At 38.8% G+C, this 24,896-nt stretch overlaps 1 protein-coding gene across 5 annotated transcripts in view; it reads left to right on the top strand.

Moving 5' to 3' along the window:
- Positions 1-404: 404 nt before the first annotated feature.
- LOC110445172 (collagen alpha-1(II) chain-like) overlaps positions 405-24,896 on the top strand; it is a 91,664-nt gene continuing 67,172 nt past the window's right edge. For 3 of the 5 annotated variants that reach the window (XM_021489633.1, XM_021489632.1, XM_021489636.1), the window contains exon 1: positions 405-816. In XM_021489633.1, coding sequence (XP_021345308.1) covers positions 689-816 — 128 coding nt within the window. In that variant the 5' untranslated portion in view covers positions 405-688. The remainder of the gene's footprint in view (positions 817-24,896) is intronic. The other 2 variants (XM_021489634.1, XM_021489635.1) reach the window with 1 other exon arrangement.

Here is a 24,896-nt window from a genome sequence, read left to right as displayed (position 1 = left end):
TAAGAGATATACCCCTCTATTACCGTGTAGAGAGTAAGAGATGTACCCCGGTATAACAGTGTAGAGAGTAAGAAATATACCCTGGTATAACTGGGTAGAGAGAAGGAGCTATATCACACTACGTTGTAACTGGGTCGATATCAGGTTGTTCCCGTTGATACAAGTACCACCCAAGGTATGCCTTCATGTATATGTGTTAGTACACATGCCAAAGAACGCTCTTTCATCTTTTCCGTAAGTTTGTCGATGATATGAAAGAAATGTCATCTATACATTCATGTACGTGTAAGGCGTAACACCGGAAGACTATGAACGGGACGTAGTAACAGTTACGCAAGACAATTCACCATGTTTACTCAGAAAAACGGAAGGGGCTATGCTCTCCGTGTGTGTATTTAAGGAGCACGGGCGCACGCAATCAGCGAGTGACATTTCACAGTGTTTATGTAGCTGTGCCGGTGAGCTGACTTTCATTACCATTGGCTGCTGTGGAGGAGAGTAGATATACCCACGTAAGAACACGGGAGGAGTCTATAGCAGTCAACTGGGAATCAAACCGGGAGCAAATCCGGAACTTTTAGATCGAATTTGGATCAAATATTATTGCAGCCCTGATATTTTTTTAATAAGTGAATTCCGGATTACCATTTTTTTTGTTATTCTTGATTCTGTTCCATAAATATCCAGGATGAACTGTGTTACTCTAGGAAGTTTTATATGTCTGCTGTATCTGACTATTATAGAGGTGTGTTGGGCCAATAACTACAGACACTTTAACTATCGCTTGCCGTCTTATCTACAGGTGCAACCTCTAAGGTAAGTCTGCTTACATATGTTATATTGAAACATCAATACATATATTTTCTGGTTACACTTTGTGCTTTTCATCGTCTGTTAACCCCGATTTTTCGTGTCGGTGACCCACTGTGGTCGGGCACCGCGGGATGGCCATCCGTCCGATGGGTCTTTATGTACACTGGGTATGTGCGTGTGTATGGAGGACTTCTAAGTAGATTAGCAAATATGTATAGAGAATTTAAATTTCTGTTTACAAACATATAAATTCGCACTTATCACACATATTTCAGTGATAACATTATGTCTGTGTATAGTTCCTAAACAAGATTTTGCATTAGGCCCTGTTATGATAAGGGCGCCCTGTTTAGTCGTGTATTTGTGTAAGACACTCAAGAGTATGTGTGTAGTATTAGCAACGTTTGACTCGCTGGGGGTCAGAACCACCTCATCCCAACACCTGTGCTTAATTCGTCTTTTGCTCTCCCGACGTATCTTGACCGGTCGATATATTTGACCCACGATTGTCCAAACAAACGTCTGAAGTCTTAAAGGATTTTTTGGTCGAGACCATTTTAAAGGGATTGAAACGTTAAACTCGGGCCCAAAGCACAACTTAACGGATTCATTCGTCCAAATCATGCTGAAGGCAACTTTTATAATATATTGAAATAACACGGGTGTACGATACTGGAACTTTGCTATTACGGTAAGATACAACGGCTCAAATTGTTTTCAACTACAATTGTAACATAGTTTTAACTATACAGCTCTTTTAATCGGTTTTGATACCTGGAGCTCGAGGAATGCAGCCGACTACATACGATACTCTGTATCTATAATACGGATTAGGTCTGACACCTCCACTAAACTGGCCCTTTTGTTACCCTCTGACACTTTACCCGATATCACTGATGCAAGGAAAATATTTATTTTAAAACCTTAAACACTTTAGCTCTTTGTTATTCTGAATTAATAGCGCCCATCTTTTATGCTGATACCCCTATTTACAGTTAAGTGTGTTGTTTATATAATGACCCGGCTGTTATTTACATATATCCGTACTATACCCCGACCCTTAACTGAATTTACACAACACTTGACGAGCACTGCACCGTGTATGCATGCCATCACGGCTGTATGACACTTATACCGATGTCTGCTCTAACATTGCTTGTTGGAATATCACATACTTGTATCTGTCCCACTAAAGGTATGTTGAAATGAATTAAAATATTTTGCCTTCAACTACTTCAACTATCAGAAATACCGGAAGTCGTCTGGAGAAAGGGGAGAGGGGTATTTAGAGTTTGATTTTTCTTGAATTTAGAAATATATGTATATTCAAGTTTGATAGAACCGTTTCCTTTGACTTCATCCAAGCACGTAATACTCGACACAGGGAGTGAATTCCGAGGTAGGAAGTCGATGTGAGGCTTCAAAGCACTTGAACGCATATCAATATAGAACGCCTTAGGATTGCGTGACTTACATTATAGTTAAAACCAAACGATTTTGGTAGTATTGGTCAAGAAATATTTCAAATCTGCCGGGGCCAACGAATCTAACTAGCTTACTGTCAAAAAGCATGTACAATTTTGGAGACAAAAATCTAGCATAGCCAAAGACAGTTGCTTCTGCCGCCATCTGTTTGACACTTGAGCGCTTGAATAATTGGCGTTACTTTTCAGGTACGTATGCACACCTCAAATCATTATGGCATAGTTACATGCTGGTTTCAATATGTTCGCTCTTCAAATCACATGTTCAAGCATTGTCCCTTTCCAACAAAAGATCACATTCTTACATAAATCACGTTAGGGTAGAAATTTTACTAAAACGTAACTTTATGTATTGCTACCAAAGTCTCCTTCGTTAATAGGGTCATGATACATAACTATTTGTACTTACAGTTTATATTCAACACGAAAGCGGGTATAGGGATGTGTTCGTATGTCGCGTACATATATGTCAATGAACTGAATTGTTCGTCCTTATATAACCTTCCTATTTATAGATTATTCCAAATAAAACTATCAATCGATCTTAATTATCAGGAAAATATAAAACGGAGATAATGTTTCACTTATGTTGAAGGTGAGCTCGAGCGATTTCTTAAATGTTTTGATCAAGTCAGACTTGTGTTTAATTACCTAATTATCAAATGTTTGACTTAAATTTACCCATAACCGTGTCAACTAGGCACACCTATTACCGAACTGCTCCCGAAAGGTCAACTAGTTACATTAAGTGCCGACCGGGGAAGAGAGTGTCAATCAGTTTTAATAAGTGCCGACTGGCCGCAAAATGGCAACCGCCTCAAGGAGTGACGACCAGTTGCACCAAATGCCGACCGGCTCCTAGTGTCGACTAGTGGCACTAACTGCCGACTGGCCCGTGGAGTGTCGACCGACCAATTGCATTAAGTACCGACCTGAGTGTCACATACAGTTGCATTTTTTGCCGACCGGCCCCGGTCCTGGACTTTGTTCTTATTTTAGTTTAGTACAAAATACACGGTGCACTGACTTTTGACATAGGGGATTCCTGTACGCACAGTTAAAGGAACTCAATACTGTCTGTAGATTGTTGATAACAGGTACTATAATACGACCGTCTCGTGTAGGGCATGTTAATGTAATTGGTGACACCATTATAATAGATCCGGTAAAGGCAGCTATAACTACATTACATATACATAATTACATTACAGTGTAGATAAGATTATTCAGCGACATAAATCCCTGATTTTTGTTCATCATGTCAAAACATAATACATGTGCATATTATGCATTACCTATAGGTTGTATTACTTGATTCTGAACTACAAAACCTTTAATATGACTATTTAAAACCTGTGACGTAAAATTATCTTGAAGTACCGATTTGGAAAAATGTCATAATCTTTTGAAGATATTTTTAACTGTATACAAATTGAGATTTTACAAGGAATGCATAATTGCATTTGTAGAATAGCGTTCTGCTATCGAACCTGTCAGAGTGTGCTTCACGAACCTGATTCGTTTCATTGATTGTAAGAAATAAAGGCCCGAGAGCCCTCTGATGACGTGGTACGGTGGTTACTAATGTTAAGTGATACAATTATAATAAAGATATATATTTACATGTATGAAGGCTTTTCGCATGTTTACTTCATCATTTAAGTACAGATATTCTTAGTGCATTATAGGTGTATTGTTTGTATTTACCTTATTACGTCCCTTTAATATTAAACAACCGTCTAATTCTGACATATCAGTTGATAAAAAAAATGCCGTATGCATTGTGAATTGTTTGCATGACAACGGGACGACTCATATGTAGACTAAGGTATTTTAAGGAAACCACAACAAGGCAGTGTATTATACTGTATCTGAAGTGTGTTATAGTACCCCGGAACTCTCCACCACTCGACCGTACAATGAGGAATACAGCCCCCCTTAAATGTATATGGTTTAGGTATATAGGCCTCTTGACATGCGGCCATGAGGACCTATGCAAGTCAAGTGACCTAGTTATCGATAAAAGTGTCAGATGTCTAAACAAATGTTTATCTACGTATTTGTATATATTTAACCTAAAGTTTAAAAATCACATTTGTCTTAATTAAATTCAGAAACTGAACTTTTAGAATGTGTTTTGTTTGTGGCATTGCATGACATGTCAGACGATTTTCACGCTCACTAGCGTTCGAATTAAAAAGTACGGGATTTTGAATCTATTCAGCAAAACCCAACGCTATAACGCTTACCAAGCTGAATACTACTTGTCTGTAAATGTCAGAGAAAAAAGAATTAAAAAAAACCCAAGAAAAATGAGGCGTCATACATGTAGTCTTAAATATCTTTATTACTCATAGGTCGAATTTGGATATATGCAGAATAAAAGCAAAACTCCGTTCTGATTTTAAAATCCATCTCTGAAATATTTTCACATTCAACTGTAGAACTTATTTTAATGCTTCTTCTTCTTTTTCTTCATCTTCTTCTTCTTCTCTGAAGCCTTTTGGCTCACTCTTTATTTGACCTATTTGTTCCTACCACCAAGCATTCGTATTATCTCACCACACCATTTCTATTTAAGTAAAATGTAATGTCACCGGGTGCAAATTAAGTTATTTTTTTATTAGGGTATCACTAAAACATATATTTATTTTGCAGAAATTCGCCGTTCGTCTGTCAACATGGATAACATAAACTAACTATTCCTTACAGCGAGGATTCATACCTACCGTTAAATACAGTGTTTATATGAACGCAATGCCAGGATTATTTTAAGAAAGGCCTGCTCCCGTATGTTCACATGTTGTCTATAAAAACTAGGACTAAACGTCAATCTTCATCTTACACACTCTCTTTTAATGACACTTACGATTTGTTAGGTAAACAATTTTTCTGTTTTCTCTTTCCCAAAATTTGATATGACATAATTTATTTCCCGACCGTCTTAAAGTAAATGCGGATTTCCCTATCGAGATAAACCAATTCCATTCAGTAATTCCCTAACAATGTCTGCCTGTATGCGTTTCCCGCTAGGCCAAGTCTGGTTAGTTTCAGTAGATGTCGAATTGTATGATATGCAACTCCTTCTTATGATTCCAAGCAAACATTGCGATTAACGTAATTTGCTGACGAGTTATCGTTTTCGTGATGTCAAGCTTCCCATCCTAGATCTCATAACAGTAAGTAAAGGGATACAGAAATGATTCAGAGGCTGCAGGCCTCGAAAGCTGACACAAGTATTCAGCGATAGCCAAGACGTGAGTGAAACCAAATCTAATTAACTTTCTTCTAATTCCTCGTATATTTGGTTCAATTCGAGAGATTACAATGGGAATCTGGCCGAATCCTATCTACACACTACCCCCTCCCCTCCACCCTCCCTCTCCACCCCCTCCCCTTCCATCTCCCCAGTCGTTTTGAGGTTCAAAGGAAGAGAAACTCGGCTAATCCGAGGGATTCATGCATGCATATATGTGGAAAAAAATTGGGACAAGAAGGTATTTAACTAGAATTGTAACATATAGTTCCAGTCTAGAATAAATAATTTTAATTATCTGATAATTTTATATTTTGATGAAACATTCCTTTGTTCATTCTTCATTGAAATTGACCGTCACTGTTTTTAAATGGTTGACGCCACACTGGTTAAATGTACAAGTACGTTAACTGGTCTACATGTACATGTACTGATATACCGCAATGTTTAAGGTAATAAAGAATGTCCTGATTCGGATGATTTGATTTAAAAGATGTTTGTTAATATGTCAGCAGTAGATAAGCCATGTTTTCTGATGATATGAAAAAGGTGTTCTTCACAAATGTTATGTACAATGTACAATGTATTTGTAGCCATACCTAACGACACACAGTGTGTAAGCTTTAAGAAGCGAGATACTTTATAGGATTAATATCTGTCTGAACTGACCTCCTGATCCGAAAACCTGTCTAAACTGAACTACTAATCCGGAAACCTGTCTCAACTTACCTTCTAATCTGGAAACCTATCTTTAACTGACCGTTCATTCCGGCAACCTGTTTAAAGTGATATTAGGAATCCGCTTAGATCCACTGACCATAATTAAACGTTTATTTGTTAGGGTTTTATATTCTTATTGGTAAAAGTGAACCACTGTCGTCTAACCATCTGTCTTGGACGAATGAGTATGTTTTTCATTGTTATATTCCATGGGTGTATTTGAGTATTCAATCATTTATCTTACCGAAACCTGATGGTCAGAATAAAACCAAATACCGCATCCACCTGAAGGTCAGACTACAACCAAATACCGCACCCCACCTGATGGTCAGAATAAAACCAAATACCGCACCCCACCTGAGGGTCAGACTACAACCAAATACTGCACCCCACCTGAGGGTCAGACTACTATATAAATATCACATTCATGAGAGGGCGATATTGCATATGTTCACCCAAAGGAAGCATTGTTAACCGAGGCGAAGCCGAGGTTAACAATGCTTTCCGAGGGGGGAAAATATGCAATATCGCCCTCTCATGAATGTGATTTTTATTTTATTATACGGAGTGTCATGTGTAGGTGTCATTGAGTAATTGCTGCAGATCCTGCTCGTTAACAGCGGCAAACCTTCCTGTTGCCATCCGTCCATTTGTCGTCTGGTACAAATATACAATCAAAGTTAAAAAGACGCTTTAACAAACGCATCGTCAGTAGTCGACAAACGTTTCAGAAACGTTTTCACTGGGATGAACCAGGGGGGCATACATTCGGCGTATGTAACATTTTTTGAATAACACCCTGGCACTGGGACGAACCGTGCACGCATACGTTTAGCGCATGTGATATTGTTTGGAATGTCACCCTGTCTTCTTTATCTTTGTAAAACGAGCAAGTAACATTGAAAATGTTCACATCTTTCTCAACCAATCAGATTACGAAATTTTAACAGAAGGTATAATAAAACCGCACCCCACCCGAGGGTCAGAATAAAACCAAATACCGCACCCCATCTGAGGGTCAGAATAAAACTAAATACCGCATCCCATCTGAGGGTCAGAATAAAACCAAATACCGCACCCTACCTGAGGGTCATAATAAAACCAAATACCGCATCCCATCTGAGGGTCAGATTAAAACCAAATACCGCACCCCACCTGAGGGTCAGACTACAACCAAATACAACACCCCACCTGAGGGCCAGACTACAACCAAATACAGCACCCTACTTGAGGGTCAGAATTCAACCAAATACCGCACCCCACCTGAGGGTCAGACTACAACCAAATACCGCACCCGACTGATAGTTAGAATACAACCATATACATCACAACCTGGCAATTTTTATCATTGGACGGTCAGAATATCACATATTATTGTACTTAGTTTTGGAAATGCACCTGATTGATGCCCCTATTTTATATCATATTATCGACCCCCTCTCCTTTATCTATATATTCGAACGAGCGCAAAAGCGGACAGTAAATTAGGTTCATTTCGTGATTAGAAAGGCCATTTAAAATATTCTCTCTCCGTTATCTTTTAAAAAGAAAATATTCTCTCTGAGTCTGTGTTGACCGATATATCTTTGTCCAGACCTAGCGGGACGACCGCCATGAGTGCGCCCTGCATGGTGAGCTGGAAAACATTTTCCGCCTCGCCATCTTTTTCCATGACTCGAATTCCTGAACCAGCAGACATCCTCCCCTGCCGAGAACGCTTTCTCGTCTGCCGAAGTGAGGAAAAACATGGCATATTTGATGGCTTGGGTTTTATATCACCAGTGCACTCCAAACATGATTTCAAATAAATACATTTACTTGCGATATTAAATAGTTGATATGCTGGTGTGTGTGGGGTTTTTTTTTAAACATATTTTTATTTGCATCTAATATACAAAAGGGATTGGGCACAAGTTGTCCAACTTATGTAAAGCCTTTTCCCTATAACATAATGAAATATATATATACAAGATGGCAATGTTTAGTTTTGTCTCGACACATGTTAGAACCGGGCAAATACCTGCTTTTACAACTGTCTCGCGAAAATGTCTCGGTTAAAAGGTGTAAGTTTTTTTCTCAATGAAATGTAACATGATTGACCTTGGCAATGTTCGAAGAAATGGAGGCACGGTAGTCTAGTGGTAGGACGCCGGCCTCGTGACCGAAGGGTTGCGGGTTCGAGTCACGGCACGGCACTGTATTGTAGCTGTTCCAGTCTACTCAACTGTAAATGAGTACGAGGCTGGGCAGTGCTAGAATTGTAAACTGCTACATGTGAGCGCCGAAATGGCAGCACCGACTGTATGCTCCCCAGGAATTGAGAAATATTTTGGCTGGTTGTAAAGGCCCTATAACCACGGATAATAATTTGTGAACCCCTTTGAGACGACCTACGAACTAGATTGTGATAAAGCGATGTACACGAACCTCGAATTATTATTCATAATATAAATGAAAACCTATGACACACCATTCGACGTCCGCTGTACCGTGTTTTAATTCAAATCGTGAGATTTCACATAGAAAACGTAGATTGATACCTAGGCAACACCGTATCCGATGTTTAATTTGGAAACTAGTAGTTCTCAACTGTTCATACCAACACACTTCTGGCGCGTTCTATCGGCGGTTCCCGTGCATACCTCTTGTAAGGATGTCGTTCCCCGAGTAAGGTTAATTGGGCCCGTATCTGGTAATTCGACTGCTCTGGCTTCTTCTCTGCATTACAACATGATTGTTAGCCATCTTTTTTATTTATATATAAAACATCGTTGGAATTGGTTTTCATATATAGAATCGCTAATACTGATGCAATTGCAGATACCACTGTTGTAACAACATCCACTCCCCCCCCCCCCCCCCCCCCCCCCCCACTCCCGGCCCTTAAAAAGGGTCTCGTCGCGATCCGTTGTCACTCCTCTATCGACTTCGCGTTACCGATTTTCGTTTAAGATTTTTACAAAGGCCATGGGAATACCTCGGATTTGTTTGTATTCCAGGGTTCCAAGAACAATGCCGGGGTCACTGTTTCCATTGATAGGTCAAAACAGAGATTCATTGTTATTACTTTTCCGACTTAAGGGGCAATGGGGGCATCCAGACATGTCTAGTCTAACTAGGCAAAGTATACTTTGACATACAAACATGTATACAAGCGTACCAACAATTGAGAGAGTTCCTTGACCCTGATATAATAATAGATTACGACAATGTCTGTTAGCTAATGTAATGCCCAATTAATTAATCGCGCGTTAACATGTTTAATGCGGCGAGTCACAGTTTCTGGCAAGGTAAACTGGTGCAATACCCTCGAATGTAAATATGATAAATATATACAAACGTTTAAAGAAACGCGTACGATTTCTCTTTCATGTATAATCGATTCAATATTAAGGAGAACCCAGTTTCCAACCAGAACACATACATGGACGTTTACATGAAACATGCAAGCCAATTCAAAGTTAATGTACATATCTAAAATAAACACAGATGCGCCAAGCGGGAGGGGGCAATGACAAAGGGGGTCATGAAGGGGGAGGTTACATGTATAATATGTGTGTAGCTTTTCTCGTTCAAAATAAATCACTTATGTTTATAAAGTGTTCGTCCTATTCAGTTAAAAACCAATATGCATATTATGTGTGAAATTCACAATAATTATTTTCCTTTTTTCTTCAATACACATTATATATAGTTCGTTCATTTGCTTTATCATTACCTACAAAATAAAAGATAAGTTAGCATTGCAGCGTTACTTGGGCCAGGGTTGACATCGTTCACAGATTACCCGGCAGTCGCTACAACTCCTGTCGATAATGCTCTGCTGATAGATACGCATTTCTTGTATTTTTACCAGGCTCGAGTTTTCGTCAGATAACTCCCACTCGAGGTCTATCCAGGTATATCTCACATACACGACCCTGTGATGGTGTGGCACATCTGGTCCGGGGCCTTTACTGCGTTTTTACGAGCATCCCTTTCTAAAGATATCCACATCATAAAGAATGCAAACACACGTTTTGAAAGAAAGTTTACAAAAAGCAGAACCACTTTGGTTAGTCTGCTGTTTTTTATAGATTGATTTTTCTATTCGGGGCCGACATGGTTGATTCAGCAGACCCATATCTCCACCCCTGGTAGCCTATATATAATAATACATTACTTTAATATAGTTAAAATACTGTGCCATGAAAAGAAAGGATCAATCAACTCGGAGCTTCTTTAATTCAGAATGTGACTGTGATGAAACGCTTAAAAACCTGTTATGTTTTACATACATGTAGCCTCTTCTGTAAATTATGTTCTGATAACCTCATAGAGTTTTGAACAACAGATACGTTGCCATGTATGTAATACTCAGACCGATAACAACGATGTACAAGAGGTTGCGTTATAAATCTCTCCAGCAGGGCCAATATGCTCTCTGTCCTCCTTATCTCTTCCTCCAATCTCCTCTTTATTTTCTGTCTCCTTTTTTTTCTCCATGTTATTATTCCTTCCGTCTCCTTTCCCTCCCTTCTCTCTCTTCACCTCCCTCCTGCTCTCCTCCTGCTCTCCCTCCCACTCCCTTCTTTCATGTCTCACCCCCTTTCCTCCTTCCCTCTCTCCCTCTCCCCTCCTCTCTCTCCCCTTCCCCATCCCCTCTCTCTCTCCCACTCCCTCCTTTCCTCTCTCCCAAGGCACCTCTTCTCTCTCCCCCTCCATCTTTCTCTCTTTTACCTCATCCCCCTATTTCCCTCTAGTTCCCCGAACGAGCTGAGTATAGATGTCTGGTTTAGAATCAAAAGTGATAAAAGTTACAGTTGAACAATGAAAGGAAAGATAGAGGGACTTTGATTAAAGCAAAGTGCTGACCGCGCATTCTCATCTGGTTGTGTTTAAAGAGATTCCTTATACCTTTGATATTTGCCGAAACAACCTCGTCACCTTTGCTTTAAAACTTTTAAACCTACACTTGTAATATTTAAAACCGGAAATCGTTTTTAGAGATGCGGGAACACGTTCCTCAGCCTAGTATTGAATGATTGTCTGTAGTCTGGTTTACAAACATTCGGTACACTTGGGTTTTATCTACTTAAGAATCAGTAAACCACCGAAGTCTATACCCTGCGGAAGGATATTCTTTGTGATAAACATTTATATAGATATACCAATGCACCCAATGCTTGGCCGTTGTAAAATTTTAAGTCTGCACCAGTTGATGCCAAGCTATCTGTGATTTGGGGGTTTTGTTTCCTTTCATTACTTGTTTAGGAGATACTGGGTACCTTATCTCGTACTTTTGGTGATGCTAGTACAATGACTAAAGCACTGGGTACATTTGGTGTCAGCCCCCACCCCAACCCCTGCCTTTCTTAACCTCTTTGGATTATAGAACAAAGAAGTAGATACTATATAGGGTGAAATGGGTACACTAGCCTATAGTTCTGTAACAAAATGTGTAGAACACGGCCACACACAGTTAAACATGTAACTGTACCTATATCTTTGACACATATATATAAAGAATAAAATGTGTACTCCCGCTTCTGTTAAAGTGTGTTTTCATGTGCAGTAATGACGCAACAACACGTTATATAGAGGGCGCTTATCTCAAAAGGGAATGCTACATGTAAGCATCTAGCGTCCACTATGGGCACTAAATGTGGAGGCTGCTTTCTTCGTAAGTAAGAGTAAACTACATGAACGTGTAGGCATCTACAAATGGCGCACAGAGAATAAGTAAGAGTAAGCTTTGTAGGTACAGAGGAGGCTTACTATAGAAGTAAGATAAGCTATGTCGGTACAGAGGAAGTTTACTTCAGGAAGTAAGAGTAAGCTATATCAGTACAGAGGAAGCTTACTTCAGGAAGTAAGAATACGCTTTGTCGGAACAGGGGAAGCTTACTACAGAAGTAATATAAGCTATATCGGTACAGAGGAAGCTTACTTCAGGAAGTAATAGTAAGCTTTGTCGGTACAGAGAAAGCTTACTACAGAAGTAATATAAGCTATATCGGTACAGAGGAAGCTTACTACCGAAGTAAGATAAGCTATATCGGTATAGAGAAAGTTTACTTCAGGAAATAAGAGTACGATTTGTCGCTACAGAGAAAGCTTACTTCAAGAAGTACGCTTTTTCGGTATAGAGGAAGCTTACTACAGAAGGTAAAGCAAGCTATGTTGCTACAGAGATAGCTTACTTACTGTTTGTGGTTTTGTAAGTTCTATTCGTGGTTCGGTATGTTTTGTTCGTGGTATATGTGTTCTGTCCGTGGTTCGGTATGTTCTGTTCGTGGTTATATATGTTCTGTTCGCGGTTATATTTTGTTCTGTTCGTTGTTCTGTATGTTCTATTCGTGGTTCTGTATGTTCTGTTAGTGGTTCTGTATGTTCTGTCCGTGGTTATATATGTTCTGTTCGTGGTTATATATGTTCTGGTCGTGGTTATACATGTTCTATTCGTGGTTCTGTATGTTCTGTTCGTGGTTATATATGTTTTGTTCGCGGTTATATTTTGTTCTGTTCGTTGTTCTGTATGTTCTGTCCGTGGTTATATATGTTCTGTTCGTGGTTATATATGTTCTGTTCATGGTTCTGTATGTTCTGCCCGTGGTTATATATGGTCTGTTCGTGGTTATATATTGTTCTGTTCGTTGTTATATATGTTTTGTTCGTGGTTATACATGTTGTATTCGTGGTTCTGTATTTTCTGTTCGTGGTTCTGGATGTTCTGTCCGTGGATATATATGTTCTGTTCATGGTTATATATGTTCTGGCCGTGGTTATATATGTTGTGTCCGTGGTTCTGTATGTTCTGTTCGTGGTTCTGTTTGTTCTATTCTTGGTTCTGTTTGTTCTATCCTTGGTTCTGTTTGTTCTGTCCGTGGTTTTGTATGTTCTGTCCGCGGTTATATATGTTCTGTTCGTGGTTCTGTATGTTCTGTCCGTGGTTATTTATGTTCTGTCCGTGGTTATATATGTTCTGTTCATGGTTCTGTATGTTCTGTCCGTGGTTATATATGTTCTGTCCGTGGTTCTGTATGTTCTGTTCGTGGTTCTGTTTGTTCTATCCTTGGTTCTGTTTGTTCTATCCTTGGTTCTGTTTGTTCTGTCCGTGGTTCTGTATGTTCTGTTCGTGGTTATATATGTTCTGTTCGTGGTTATATATGTTCTGTTCGTTGTTCTGTATGTTCTGTCCATGGTTCTGTGTGTTCTGTTCGTGGTTATACATGTTCTATTCGTGGTTCTGTATGTTCTGTCCGTGGTTATATATGTTCTGTCCGTGGTTATATATGTTCTGTCCGTGGTTATATATGTTCTGTCCGTGGTTCTGCATGTTCTGTTCGTGGTTATATATGTTCTGTTCGCGGTTATATTTTGTTCTGTTCGTGGATATATATGTTCTGTTCGTAGTGTTCTTTATGTTCTATCCTTGGTTCTGTATGTTCTGTTCGTGGTTCTGTTTGTTCTATCCTTGGTTCTGTATGTTCTGTTCGTGGTTCTGTATGTTCTGTTCGTGGTTATATGTGTTCTGTTCGTTGTTCTGTATGTTCTGTCCGTGAATCTGTGTGTTCTGTTCGTGGTTATACATGTTCTATTCGTGGTTCTGTATGTTCTGTCCGTGATTATATATGTTCTGGTCGTTGTTCTGTATGTTCTATCCTTGGTTCTGTTTGTTCTGTCCGTGGTTCTGTATGTTTTGTTCGTGGTTATATATGTTCTGTTCGTGGTTATATATGTTCTGTTCGTGGTTATATATGTTCTGTTCGTGGTTATATATGTTCTGTTCGTGGTTCTGTATGTTCTATCCTTGGTTCTGTTTGTTCTATCCTTGGTTCTGTTTGTTCTGTCCATGGTTCTGTATGTTCTGTTCGTGGTTATATATGTTCTGTTCGTGGTTACATATGTTCTGTTCGTTGTTCTGTATGTTCTGTCCGTGGTTCTGTGTGTTCTGTTCGTGGTTATATATGTTCTGTTCGCGGTTATATTTTGTTCTGTTCGTGGATATATATGTTCTGTTTGTGGTTCTGTTTGTTCTATCCTAGGTTCTGTTTGTTCTATCCTTGGTTTTGTTTGTTCTGTCTGTGGTTCTGTATGTTCTGTTCGTGGTTATATATGTTAAGTTCGTTGTTCTGTATGTTATGTTCGTGGTTATATATGTTCTGTCCGTGGTTATATATGTTCTGTTCGTTGTTATATTTTGTTCTGTTCGTGGATATATATGTTCTGTCCGTGGTTATATTTTGTTCGTGGTTCTGTATGTTCTGTCCGTGATTATATATGTTCTGGTCGTTGTTCTGTATGTTTTGTTCGTGGTTGTGTATGTTCTGTTCGTGGTTTTGTATGTTCTGTTCGTGGTTGTGTATGTTCTGTTCGTGGTTCTGTGTGTTCTGTTCGTGGTTCTGTATGTTCTGTTCGTGGTTATATGTGTTCTGTTCGTTGTTCTGTATGTTCTGTCCGTGAATCTGTGTGTTCTGTTCGTGGTTATACATGTTCTATTCGTGGTTCTGTATGTTCTGTCCGTGATTATATATGTTCTGGTCGTTGTTCTGTATGTTCTATCCTTGGTTCTGTTTGTTCTGTCCGTGGTTCTGTATGTTTTGTTCGTGGTTATATATGTTCTGTTCGTGGTTATATATGTTCTGTTCGTGGTTATATATGTTCTGTTCGTGGTTATATATGTTCTGTTCGTGGTTCTGTATGTTCTATCCTTGGTTCTGTTTGTTCTATCCTTGGTTCTGTTTGTTCTGTCCATGGTTCTGTATGTTCTGTTCGTGGTTATATATGTTCTGTTCGTGGTTACATATGTTCTGTTCGTTGTTCTGTATGTTCTGTCCGTGGTTCTGTGTGTTCTGTTCGTGGTTATATATGTTCTGTTCGCGGTTATATTTTGTTCTGTTCGTGGATATATATGTTCTGTTTGTGGTTCTGTTTGTTCTATCCTAGGTTCTGTTTGTTCTATCCTTGGTTTTGTTTGTTCTGTCTGTGGTTCTGTATGTTCTGTTCGTGGTTATATATGTTAAGTTCGTTGTTCTGTATGTTATGTTCGTGGTTATATATGTTCTGTCCGTGGTTATATATGTTCTGTTCGTTGTTATATTTTGTTCTGTTCGTGGATATATATGTTCTGTCCGTGGTTATATTTTGTTCGTGGTTCTGTATGTTCTGTCCGTGATTATATATGTTCTGGTCGTTGTTCTGTATGTTTTGTTCGTGGTTGTGTATGTTCTGTTCGTGGTTTTGTATGTTCTGTTCGTGGTTGTGTATGTTCTGTTCGTGGTTCTGTGTGTTCTGTTCGTGGTTCTGTATGTTCTGTTCGTGGTTATATTTTGTTCGTGGTTCTGTATGTTCTGTCCGTGGTTATATATGTTCTGTTCGTTGTTCTGTATGTTCTGTCCGTGGTTATATATGTTCTGTTCGTTGTCCTGTATGTTCTGTCCGTGGTTATATTTTGTTCTGTTCGTGGTTATATATGTTCTGTCCGTGGTTATATATGTTCTGTTCGTTGTTCTGTATGTTCTGTTCGTGGTTCTGTATGTTCTGTCCGTGATTATATATGTTCTGTTCGTGGTTCTGTATGTTCTATCCTTGGTTCTGTATGTTCTGTTCGTTGTTCTGTATGTTCTATCCTTGGTTCTGTATGTTCTGTTCGTTGTTCTGTTTGTTCTGTCCGTGATTATATATGTTCTGTTCTTGGTTCTGTATGTTCTATCCTTGGTTCTGTATGTTCTGTTCGTTGTTCTGTATGTTCTGTTCGTGGTTCTGTATGTTCTGTTCGTGGTTATATATGTTCTGTTCGTGGTTCTGTATGTTCTATCCTTGGGTCTGTTTGTTCTATCCTTGGTTCTGTTTGTTCTATCCTTGGTTCTGTTTGTTCTGTTCGTTGTTCTGTATGTTCTGTTCGTGGTTATTTATGTTCTGTTCGTGGTTCTGTATGTTCTATGCTTGGTTCTGTATGTTCTGTTCGTTGTTCTTTTTGTTCTGTCCGTGATTATATATGTTCTGTTCGTTGTTCTGTATGTTCTGTTCGTGGTTATGTATGTTCTGTTCGTGGTTCTGTATGTTCTGTCCGTGATTATATATGTTCTGTTCCTGGTTCTGTATGTTCTATCCTTGGTTCTGTTTGTTCTATCCTTGGTTCTGTATGTTCTGATCGTTGTTCTGTATGTTCTTTCCTTGGTTCTGTATGTTCTGTTTGTTGTTCTGTATGTTCTGTGCGTGGTTTTGTGTGTCCTGTTCGTGGTTCTATATGTTTTATCCGTATGTTCTGTCCGTGATTATATATGTTCTGTTCCTGGTCCTGTATGTTCTATCCTTGGTTCTGTATGTTATGTTCGTGGTTTTGTGTGTCCTGTTCGTGGTTCTGTATGTTTAATCCTTGGTTCTGTTTGTTCTATCCTTGGTTCTGTATGTTCTGATCGTTGTTCTGTATGTTCTTTCCTTGGTTCTGTATGTTCTGTTTGTTGTTCTGTATGTTCTGTGCGTGGTTTTGTGTGTCCTGTTCGTGGTTCTGTATGTTTAATCCTTGGTTCTGTTTGTTCTATCCTTGGTTCTGTATGTTCTGATCGTTGTTCTGTATGTTCTTTCCTTGGTTCTGTATGTTCTGTTGGTTGTTCTGTATGTTCTTTTCGTGGTTTTGTGTGTCCTGTTCGTGGTTCTGTATGTTTAATCCTTGGTTCTGTTTGTTCTATCCTTGGTTCTGTATGTCCTGTCCGTGGTTCTGTATGTTCTGTTCGTGGTGATATATGTTCTGTTCGTGGTTATATATGTTCTGTTCGTGGTTATATATGTTCTGTTCGTTGTTCTGTATGTTCTATCCTTGGTTCTGTTTGTTCTATCCTTGGTTCTGTATGTTCTGTCCGTGGTTCTGTTTGTTCTGTCCGTGATTATATATGTTCTGTTCCTGGTTCTGTATGTTCTATCCTTGGTTCTGTATGTTCTGTTCGTTGTTCTGTATGTTCTGTTCGTGGTTCTGTATGTTCTATCCTTGGTTCTGTATGTTATGTTCGTGGTTTTGTGTGTCCTGTTCGTGGATCTGTATGTTTTATCCTTGGTTCTGTTTGTTCTATCCTTGGTTCTGTATGTCCTGTCCGTGGTTCTGTATGTTCTGTTCGTGGTTCTGTATGTTCTGTTCATGGTTCTGTATGTCCTGTCCGTGGTTCTGTGTGTTCTGTTCGTGGTTCCGTATGTTCTGTTCGTGGTTCTGTATGTTCTGTCCGTGATTATATATGTTCTTTTCGTTGTTCTGTATGTTCTATCCTTGGTTCTCTATGTTCTGTTCGTGATTCTGTATGTTCTATCCTTGGTTCTGTATGTTTTGTTCGTGGTTTTGTGTGTCCTGTTCGTGGTTATATATGTTCTGTTCATGGTTCTGTATGTTCTGTCCGTAATTCTGTAATCTAGCGGACGCACATTCGTATCAAATATAAATTTCTTCTATATACTTACACGCAATGCATACTGAATTGAACTTTGGATCTTTTTTCAATCATATTCCAGCCTGGCTCAATTTAAAATAAGAAACCTCAAATTCTTGTCTGCTATTTTTCGTGCATAGGTTTTGATATCGTGAATAAAGGTCTGTGATCATGACAGTTTACGTAAAGATACACCGTTCAAATTAAAATGTATTAAGTCATATAATTACAGATAAGTTAAATATTTGGAGATGGTCCTCATCTCAAAGATCTTAGCAACCCAAACCGCACTCAACATCTCCACTCCATTCCAAATTAAAATAAAGAAACCACTATACGTATATCGAATCAAAACTTGGACGGACATCACGAGACGGAGAGACAGGTATATAGTTTTAATTTCTTTATAAAATCCCACAACAGCACGTGACCATGACACGAGGATGACATTAGAGGGGACCAAAGACTGGGACTCTTCTTTCATGTCGTTTCCTATCGCCAGGGTCACGTGCTTGTCTGAACCCTCGTGAACCCGTCCAAGTCTCGGCCCTGTGAACGGGAAACTTTCTTTTCATCTCGGTGTTATCTCGTGATATCTCGTGCACGGTCAATTACATCTCCAGCGAGCGTGTCTCTTTATGGCGGTGTGTTGGCCAAATCCCATTCTTCATGAATGTAGCAAAAATGGCTTCTGTTTTAGAATTTACAGTTGAATTACACGTTTTTTAATCAATGCCGAATTTGCCGCCTGATTAAAGCAATTGAAAAAGACAAAACTTATCATAGAATTTATGTCATGCCTCTGGAATGCTTTACTTGTCTACATGCTGTTAAAATTACAAGATGTTGACCCCAGCGCTTGACTTGATAACAAATCTTAATCTATACTTGAACTCCTTCACGATTTAATAGCTTCTGGTATTGGTGCTAAACCACTAAGTTGACTAAACACTCCACAAACTGTTTGGATTCTAGTCATTCAGAAAGCAATCTACTAACGTAGAGAAAAATACGAAAATACGGCGAGAATGGGGGTACTTGACACGATGAAAGGTCAAGCACGGAGATACGGATTCTGTGCGAACTTGAAGTTTATGCAACTCAGTTACTATCGAAAAACATACATAAAAATGTTCACTAGTAATTTAAGATCAAATGGATTAAGATAAAAATATTTTACCATTGTAGCAGAAGATCCTGCATGTATTTGCTTTGTTCTTTATCGTAATTAAGTGTTTACTGGCCGATTTAAATGGAATCATCCCGAGATTTCAAGAGCTAGATCGTTTTCATAACGAGGTACTGAATACATCTCTACAAGGGATGAACATGGCTGAGAGAGTACCTAATTCGTTGCGAGAAGGGGTGACATTAGCCGAGAGGATGAAAATGACGGAGAGCTACCGAATAAGAAGGGTAAAAATGACTTCATTAGTTCAACTGTCATTTTATATTACAGCTTGTATATATGACGTATATCCATTTATGCAACGCATTATGGTCAGAAAGGGCTACACGATCTCAAATAACTAAACAGCAGGTGTGCCAAAAGAGACTATGTGAGCGAAATATCAGAACCGGGAAAAATACAAACGTGTTCTCGGTTGATATAAGTATTACTTCATATTGATAGGTAAATATAATTAATATGATCGCTGGGGTAAAATTGTTTTTCTGTTCCTAAAGACATTAACGTTAAAATGATAATCCATATAGGGTACTCTTTGATACATTCTAGTGTCCTTTTCTTTGATACAGTAAAAGTGGACATTCTCGCAAATAGAACTACTCGCGGTTTGTCTGTTTAAAGTGACCGCAATGTGGAATTTTTGCCTTGGCAAAGGTTCTGAAAACGATGTATTCTTAGTTGTATCTATAATCTACATGTACATAATATATTTATTATAAATATTCGCGTGTGGATATTGTTTCACTAATTTCCTCTACGGCGAAAAACGCGAACACCGCGCAAATTTCCACTTTTACAGTGGAAAGGAGAGTATCGTATTAAACACCTTTGGCTCGCGAAGTTGGATAAGTATGGTCCAACTAAAAAAAAAAAGACGAAGAAAAAGTTTCCATTCTAAGGCGCTTGAGAACAGTCGTTACAGGATGATAAAGACATTTTCTACGATATTACGGTCAGTTGTGTTCTCACCAAATACTCAAGCGGAACATGACCCCAGATTCATTCAGTCGGTTTTGTATCAGCTTACCCTTAGGAAACGAGGAACGGCTCGACATAAAAGTTGATATCATCTTTAAAGGTTAAAGTTCTCATAAGCCAAAAACTTGACCCAGATATTACATTAGGTTTCGTTTTAATACCCCGGGGAGTCGGTATGCTGTCTGGGCTACAATGTATCACTAGGATTAGGGAAGTGTTTACTTGGGTTTATGACACCCGAGGATAGCTCGGTAAAGAATACACATACAAAACCTACTATCTCCTGTGTCAACACTCATTCTACTGTCTAGGGTCATATTGCTATACGCCTGGTTAGTATAACACGTCCATAAAGTTTATCACTCCTACTATGTTTTGCAGGATTTATTATACTCTTGTCTTATTTTTCAATTTATGTTTTTCTTTAAACAGACCGCAAAATTGTCCTTAATACATAAACGACATAGATGCATTGTAAAAGTATCCTATCGGAGGGGGCTCTATGACTGTGTTCCAAAGGGTCCCTATATCTGGAGAGTCCCGTTCATCTACTGTCATCCCCGAAGTGTCAGTAAATCTTTTGTATATCCTTCATAGATCCAATGGGATCTAAGTCCATGTTCTACAGAGTACACGCCGGACTGAAAATGGTTCTAGGGAACAGGAATGCTGTCCATTTGGCGAACTGTTAAAGCAAGTTTTACAGGCGTTCCTGAACATATTATTTAGGTCGAACTTCATAGGCTTAAGAGGACTAAACTTGAGATGTGTGCCCCGATTGGGAACACAAAATTTACGATATAGGAGATAGGACAACAAACACTTAAATCAGATTGGGATATTTCTGGTTTTCAATTTCTGGTTTGTCTGATGTTGTATATAAATAGCAACATTTGATTACACAAATGTAATTGCCAGATCCCATCTGTCCAACGCTATGACTCACAAGTCAGTCGAAAGGTTTTGACGAACGCTTTCAGGTTAATTAAGGTAAAAACGCGATTCCCACCCATGTTCTAATGCAAACACTCATTGAAAAGTTGTATTGCTTTATATAATGATTTGTAAGTCAATAGTCAATTGCCATCTAGAGAGGAGGAAGTTATGATTTTCCTAGTAATATTGCAGGAAAGAATAAGCATCATTCGCGATATGCCAGGGGATACGCTCACTTTCGTTCACTGCACCCCTGCAATATGTCATAGCAAAATCGAAGGCACGCGGCAAGCTATTTGATTGGTCTAAGGTAAACAAATAACCAATCGATAGGAATTAAAGCGACATCCGACTTCAAAGCTAGTCAATTTTACCCTTACGCGCTGAGAGATTCTTTTGACGTACATCGAAGGATCAAACGAGTTTTCTCGTCTCATCCTCAAGGTGGAGCAGACTGGGCCTTCGATTTTGTCATGACACATTCCAGGGGTGTAGAAAGCGAAAGTGAGCGTAACCTCTGAAGTATCGAGGATGAATTTGCATATCTGTAACAAATATTTTGACTGGTAGCGCCGCGGTTAAGTTCCCTCCTCTTTATTCAAAAAGAGAAGAAGCTTTTGTGTTAAAGAAAATGTAACTTTCTTTGGTATATAATTCTTTTCTGTCGTAAAATTAAGAAGAAACTCAATGTCAAAACATTGCTTTTCAAACTGGAACTCTCTCTCTTCATCGTTGCAGTGTGTTGCAGTCTACTTTAAATGTGACGTACCACACTAAACGTGAAGTGTCACACAAGTTCTAACGTACCTCCCCAAGGTGGATCAATCACACAGAGGCCAACAATTTTGAAGTTCTTTACATTAGGGTGTACATATACCCTACCTTGGCCATGCGTGACCTTTACGTGTTTTCCCCGACAGCTCCATTTTTTTTGTAATTTATTATTTCCCTAACACACTCCAAAACACAAGACCTTTGACAATATATTTAAATTTGTTGATCAAGTTGGCAGCCCTTTACGTACTAGTTGACTCCCTTGGGGTCCGGGGTCATTTTATGTCCAAAGGTTCTGTAAAGAACGATACATCACATTAAACCAACCCTCTAAGACGTCCATTTTAGATGTTTATCAGTTTCCAATTACACTTGTTGTAGAATTTAAACGACGTACATTGTACACTCATTGTAACTCGAGTTCTGTATATCTTAGTTGTCAATTTATGAATGATGAAAAATTAGTCAAACTGAACTTTTTCGAATGGAATTAAAATATATCCCGTATCCTCGGGTGTCATTCAACGCTTAACCTTAAATTTTTCAGCTCAAACGTTGATTCTTGATTTAAGTATTTTAGTATAGTTTAGCGGCAGAAGTGGGTAACAATATTACGCCTCATAGAATCGACACAGTAGAAAATAATATGGACTTTTTTTTTTACCAGATAGTGTAATATCTTAGATCGTGAATATTCCTATAACATAAGCGGCCGCTGGTCGGCCTTTTTTTCTATTGGATATTATTATGCCGACTGCGACCTCTTATTTCCGAAGCTGCAGATTCCGCCCGGAACAAAATCGGCCTGAAAACTCACTTAAGTGGTTAACAGTTCATGAAAACGATGTCTACTCACGGTTTATATAATATAGATCTCATGTGTATGTCACAGACACAAATATATACATGTCCATGTCGTTGTAGCACATCTCTGACCTTCTTTTAAAACATGGCTTCCTGGATTAATACAAAATAGCAGGGGATATTTCAAACGGAACGAAATTATACAGAGTTTGTTTGTATTCCGCTTGTGAAACATTACATGTAATCCGTTTTTGTATTAACCGGAAAAATCATGGCAAATGTTGTCTGCTTCGCTTCGAAAGAGGAAAAACTCATTAATTATGTCTTCGACACGATTTTTTTTCTCATTTAAGAAGGATTTATGGAAAGGAATATTTCTTGGACCCTTTTGACGTTTTAAATGTATGTAAACACGATCTCCTCTTTCTAAATCCGAACTTTGAAAATGTGATCGTCAGCATCGGGAAACGCAGCGCCTGTCAACAGTATCTCGCCATGTTAAACCTCAATCATTGTTGGAGTAAGATCGTGAAGTGTTTCCCGACCACTGTTCTCTAGAAATCCTATACGAACACCAGTGATAATTACAACTAGTATGTTTACGTCAAGAGTCTTTTTGTAATTAGTATTTTGTAAACACGCTAGGTCACATGTCTGCCCTCCATTCCTGTCATGAACATGAACTCGTCCGCCCTATTGACCTAGACGGGTCCAGTGGGCGTGCTGAGGTGATCTGGTCAATTAGCGAGGTTTATTAGCCAATGACGTATTTAGCGATGCCGGTGTCACTTGTTATAGCGATGTTTACTGTACTTAAGTAACAGACGGATGATGTATCGCCGATTTAATTGTATTCTACGTGAGGAGGAACCAACAACCCTCCTCAGCTTACTCTGGGGCATGCACCCTAATAAACAACCTTATGATTGGCACTTCTGGCTCTCTGTTAGAGCGATTTGACACTTTAAATGGATCTTTAGATTAACCAATTAAGATTGTTTGGTAACGAATGAGAAATTAGGAATGACTATTTCATTAAAGACTTGATATTAAATCATATGTTTAACTACATAAATCTACTGAAATATTTATCACAAGTCAAACTGTCGCATCTTCTTCCGAGATTATCATCTGTTTTCAATGTATTGAATGTCCACTTGAAATACAAGATTTGTTATAAGTTTAAATAATGAAATAAATAATGAAATATTTGTCAAGAATAAAAGCATTCATGCAATATAAATGTTAATGACGTCAAAAAATGTGATTCTGGCTCCCGGTTTGTATTTTATCTGATCACGGGTGTAACGCAAGGTTATGCATTATGAGTTTTGGCCCCGGCTATGCTGTTGACTGGGCATCGTGCAGTTTTGACCTTAACTCGGTATTGAAGAGATGATTTATCACAAGTTTGACTTTTCTGTACAGCAATCAGTCCCTGACTGACCGAAGCGGTCAACTTGCTCGGCATATGAAAAAACAGCCACTTCCATCCATCGTCAAATGTATACAATTACTGATGGTGGCCCTGTAACCAATAAGGTATAGGTGAACGAACGACTGATTCCAAGGTGTCTGTCTGTATGACTCATTTGGAGATAAGAAAGATGTGCCCCCTGACTTAGAAATAATTTTATCACGGGAGCTGTGCTCGCGCTCTAACCGTGGAACTGCAATCTAGCGTAAGCGGTATATAACGCAGCAGTGCCAATCGAATGCGCCCACTATAGATCTCGTTGGAATCTCGCCACATGTGAAGTCTGGTAGGGTTAGATAATTTATAACTGTGATGACAAAGAATAACAAAGCACAGATGCACTGTTTTACTGCTCGTATTGCTTTAATGAATACTTAATAATATTGTGTTAAAGTGTGCTACATGTAGCATCGCCATCTGGTTAAAATATCCAGCATATCAAAGATGTTTACAATGCTAGCTCTAGGTTACATGCACATGGACATTGTGAACGTATTTAACGGCTATAGTTTAAAGATTTAGTAAGATCAAATTCGGAATTTTTATCCCATTTTTTCTACCATATTTCATCTACAAATTATCCGGTACTTTTTAAGCAGATAAGTTCAGCTTGGTTGATAAACTCTTTCCTTTCAATATAGGTATCCTTATCGATGAAAAACTTGCCATTTCACTGCAAACTACCAAAAAATGTTTTACATGCAAACAGAGGATTTTAGTAGAACTTCGTCGGAACATATTTAGTGGAAGTGTCTAAATCAATGCGATTTCTGGTAGGATAATTCGATATTTCACCAAAACGTATTTCCTACACCGAGACAAACCCTGATAAACAGGAAGTGGATCTACAACGGGGTTGTCTATGTATATATAACGAGCTTTGTTGCTGTCGTCAGCCGTCTTTCCTATACCGGGGATTATCTCGGTAGTAAATGGTACTTAACATGAATTGCTATTTTTTTGTGTGAATAAGAAACACATTCAGTGCAAATGACGAAGGCGAATGTATTACAAACTGAACAGAGAACGACACTGAGTGCACTTGTACCAAACAGAGAAAGACTGC

Source organism: Mizuhopecten yessoensis, unplaced genomic scaffold (assembly GCF_002113885.1).
Source record: "Mizuhopecten yessoensis strain PY_sf001 unplaced genomic scaffold, ASM211388v2 scaffold2091, whole genome shotgun sequence".
Taxonomy (NCBI): Eukaryota; Metazoa; Mollusca; class Bivalvia; order Pectinida; family Pectinidae; genus Mizuhopecten; species Mizuhopecten yessoensis.
Note: the sequence above shows the minus strand (reverse complement) of the source record. Positions and strands in the feature narration are given on the sequence as shown.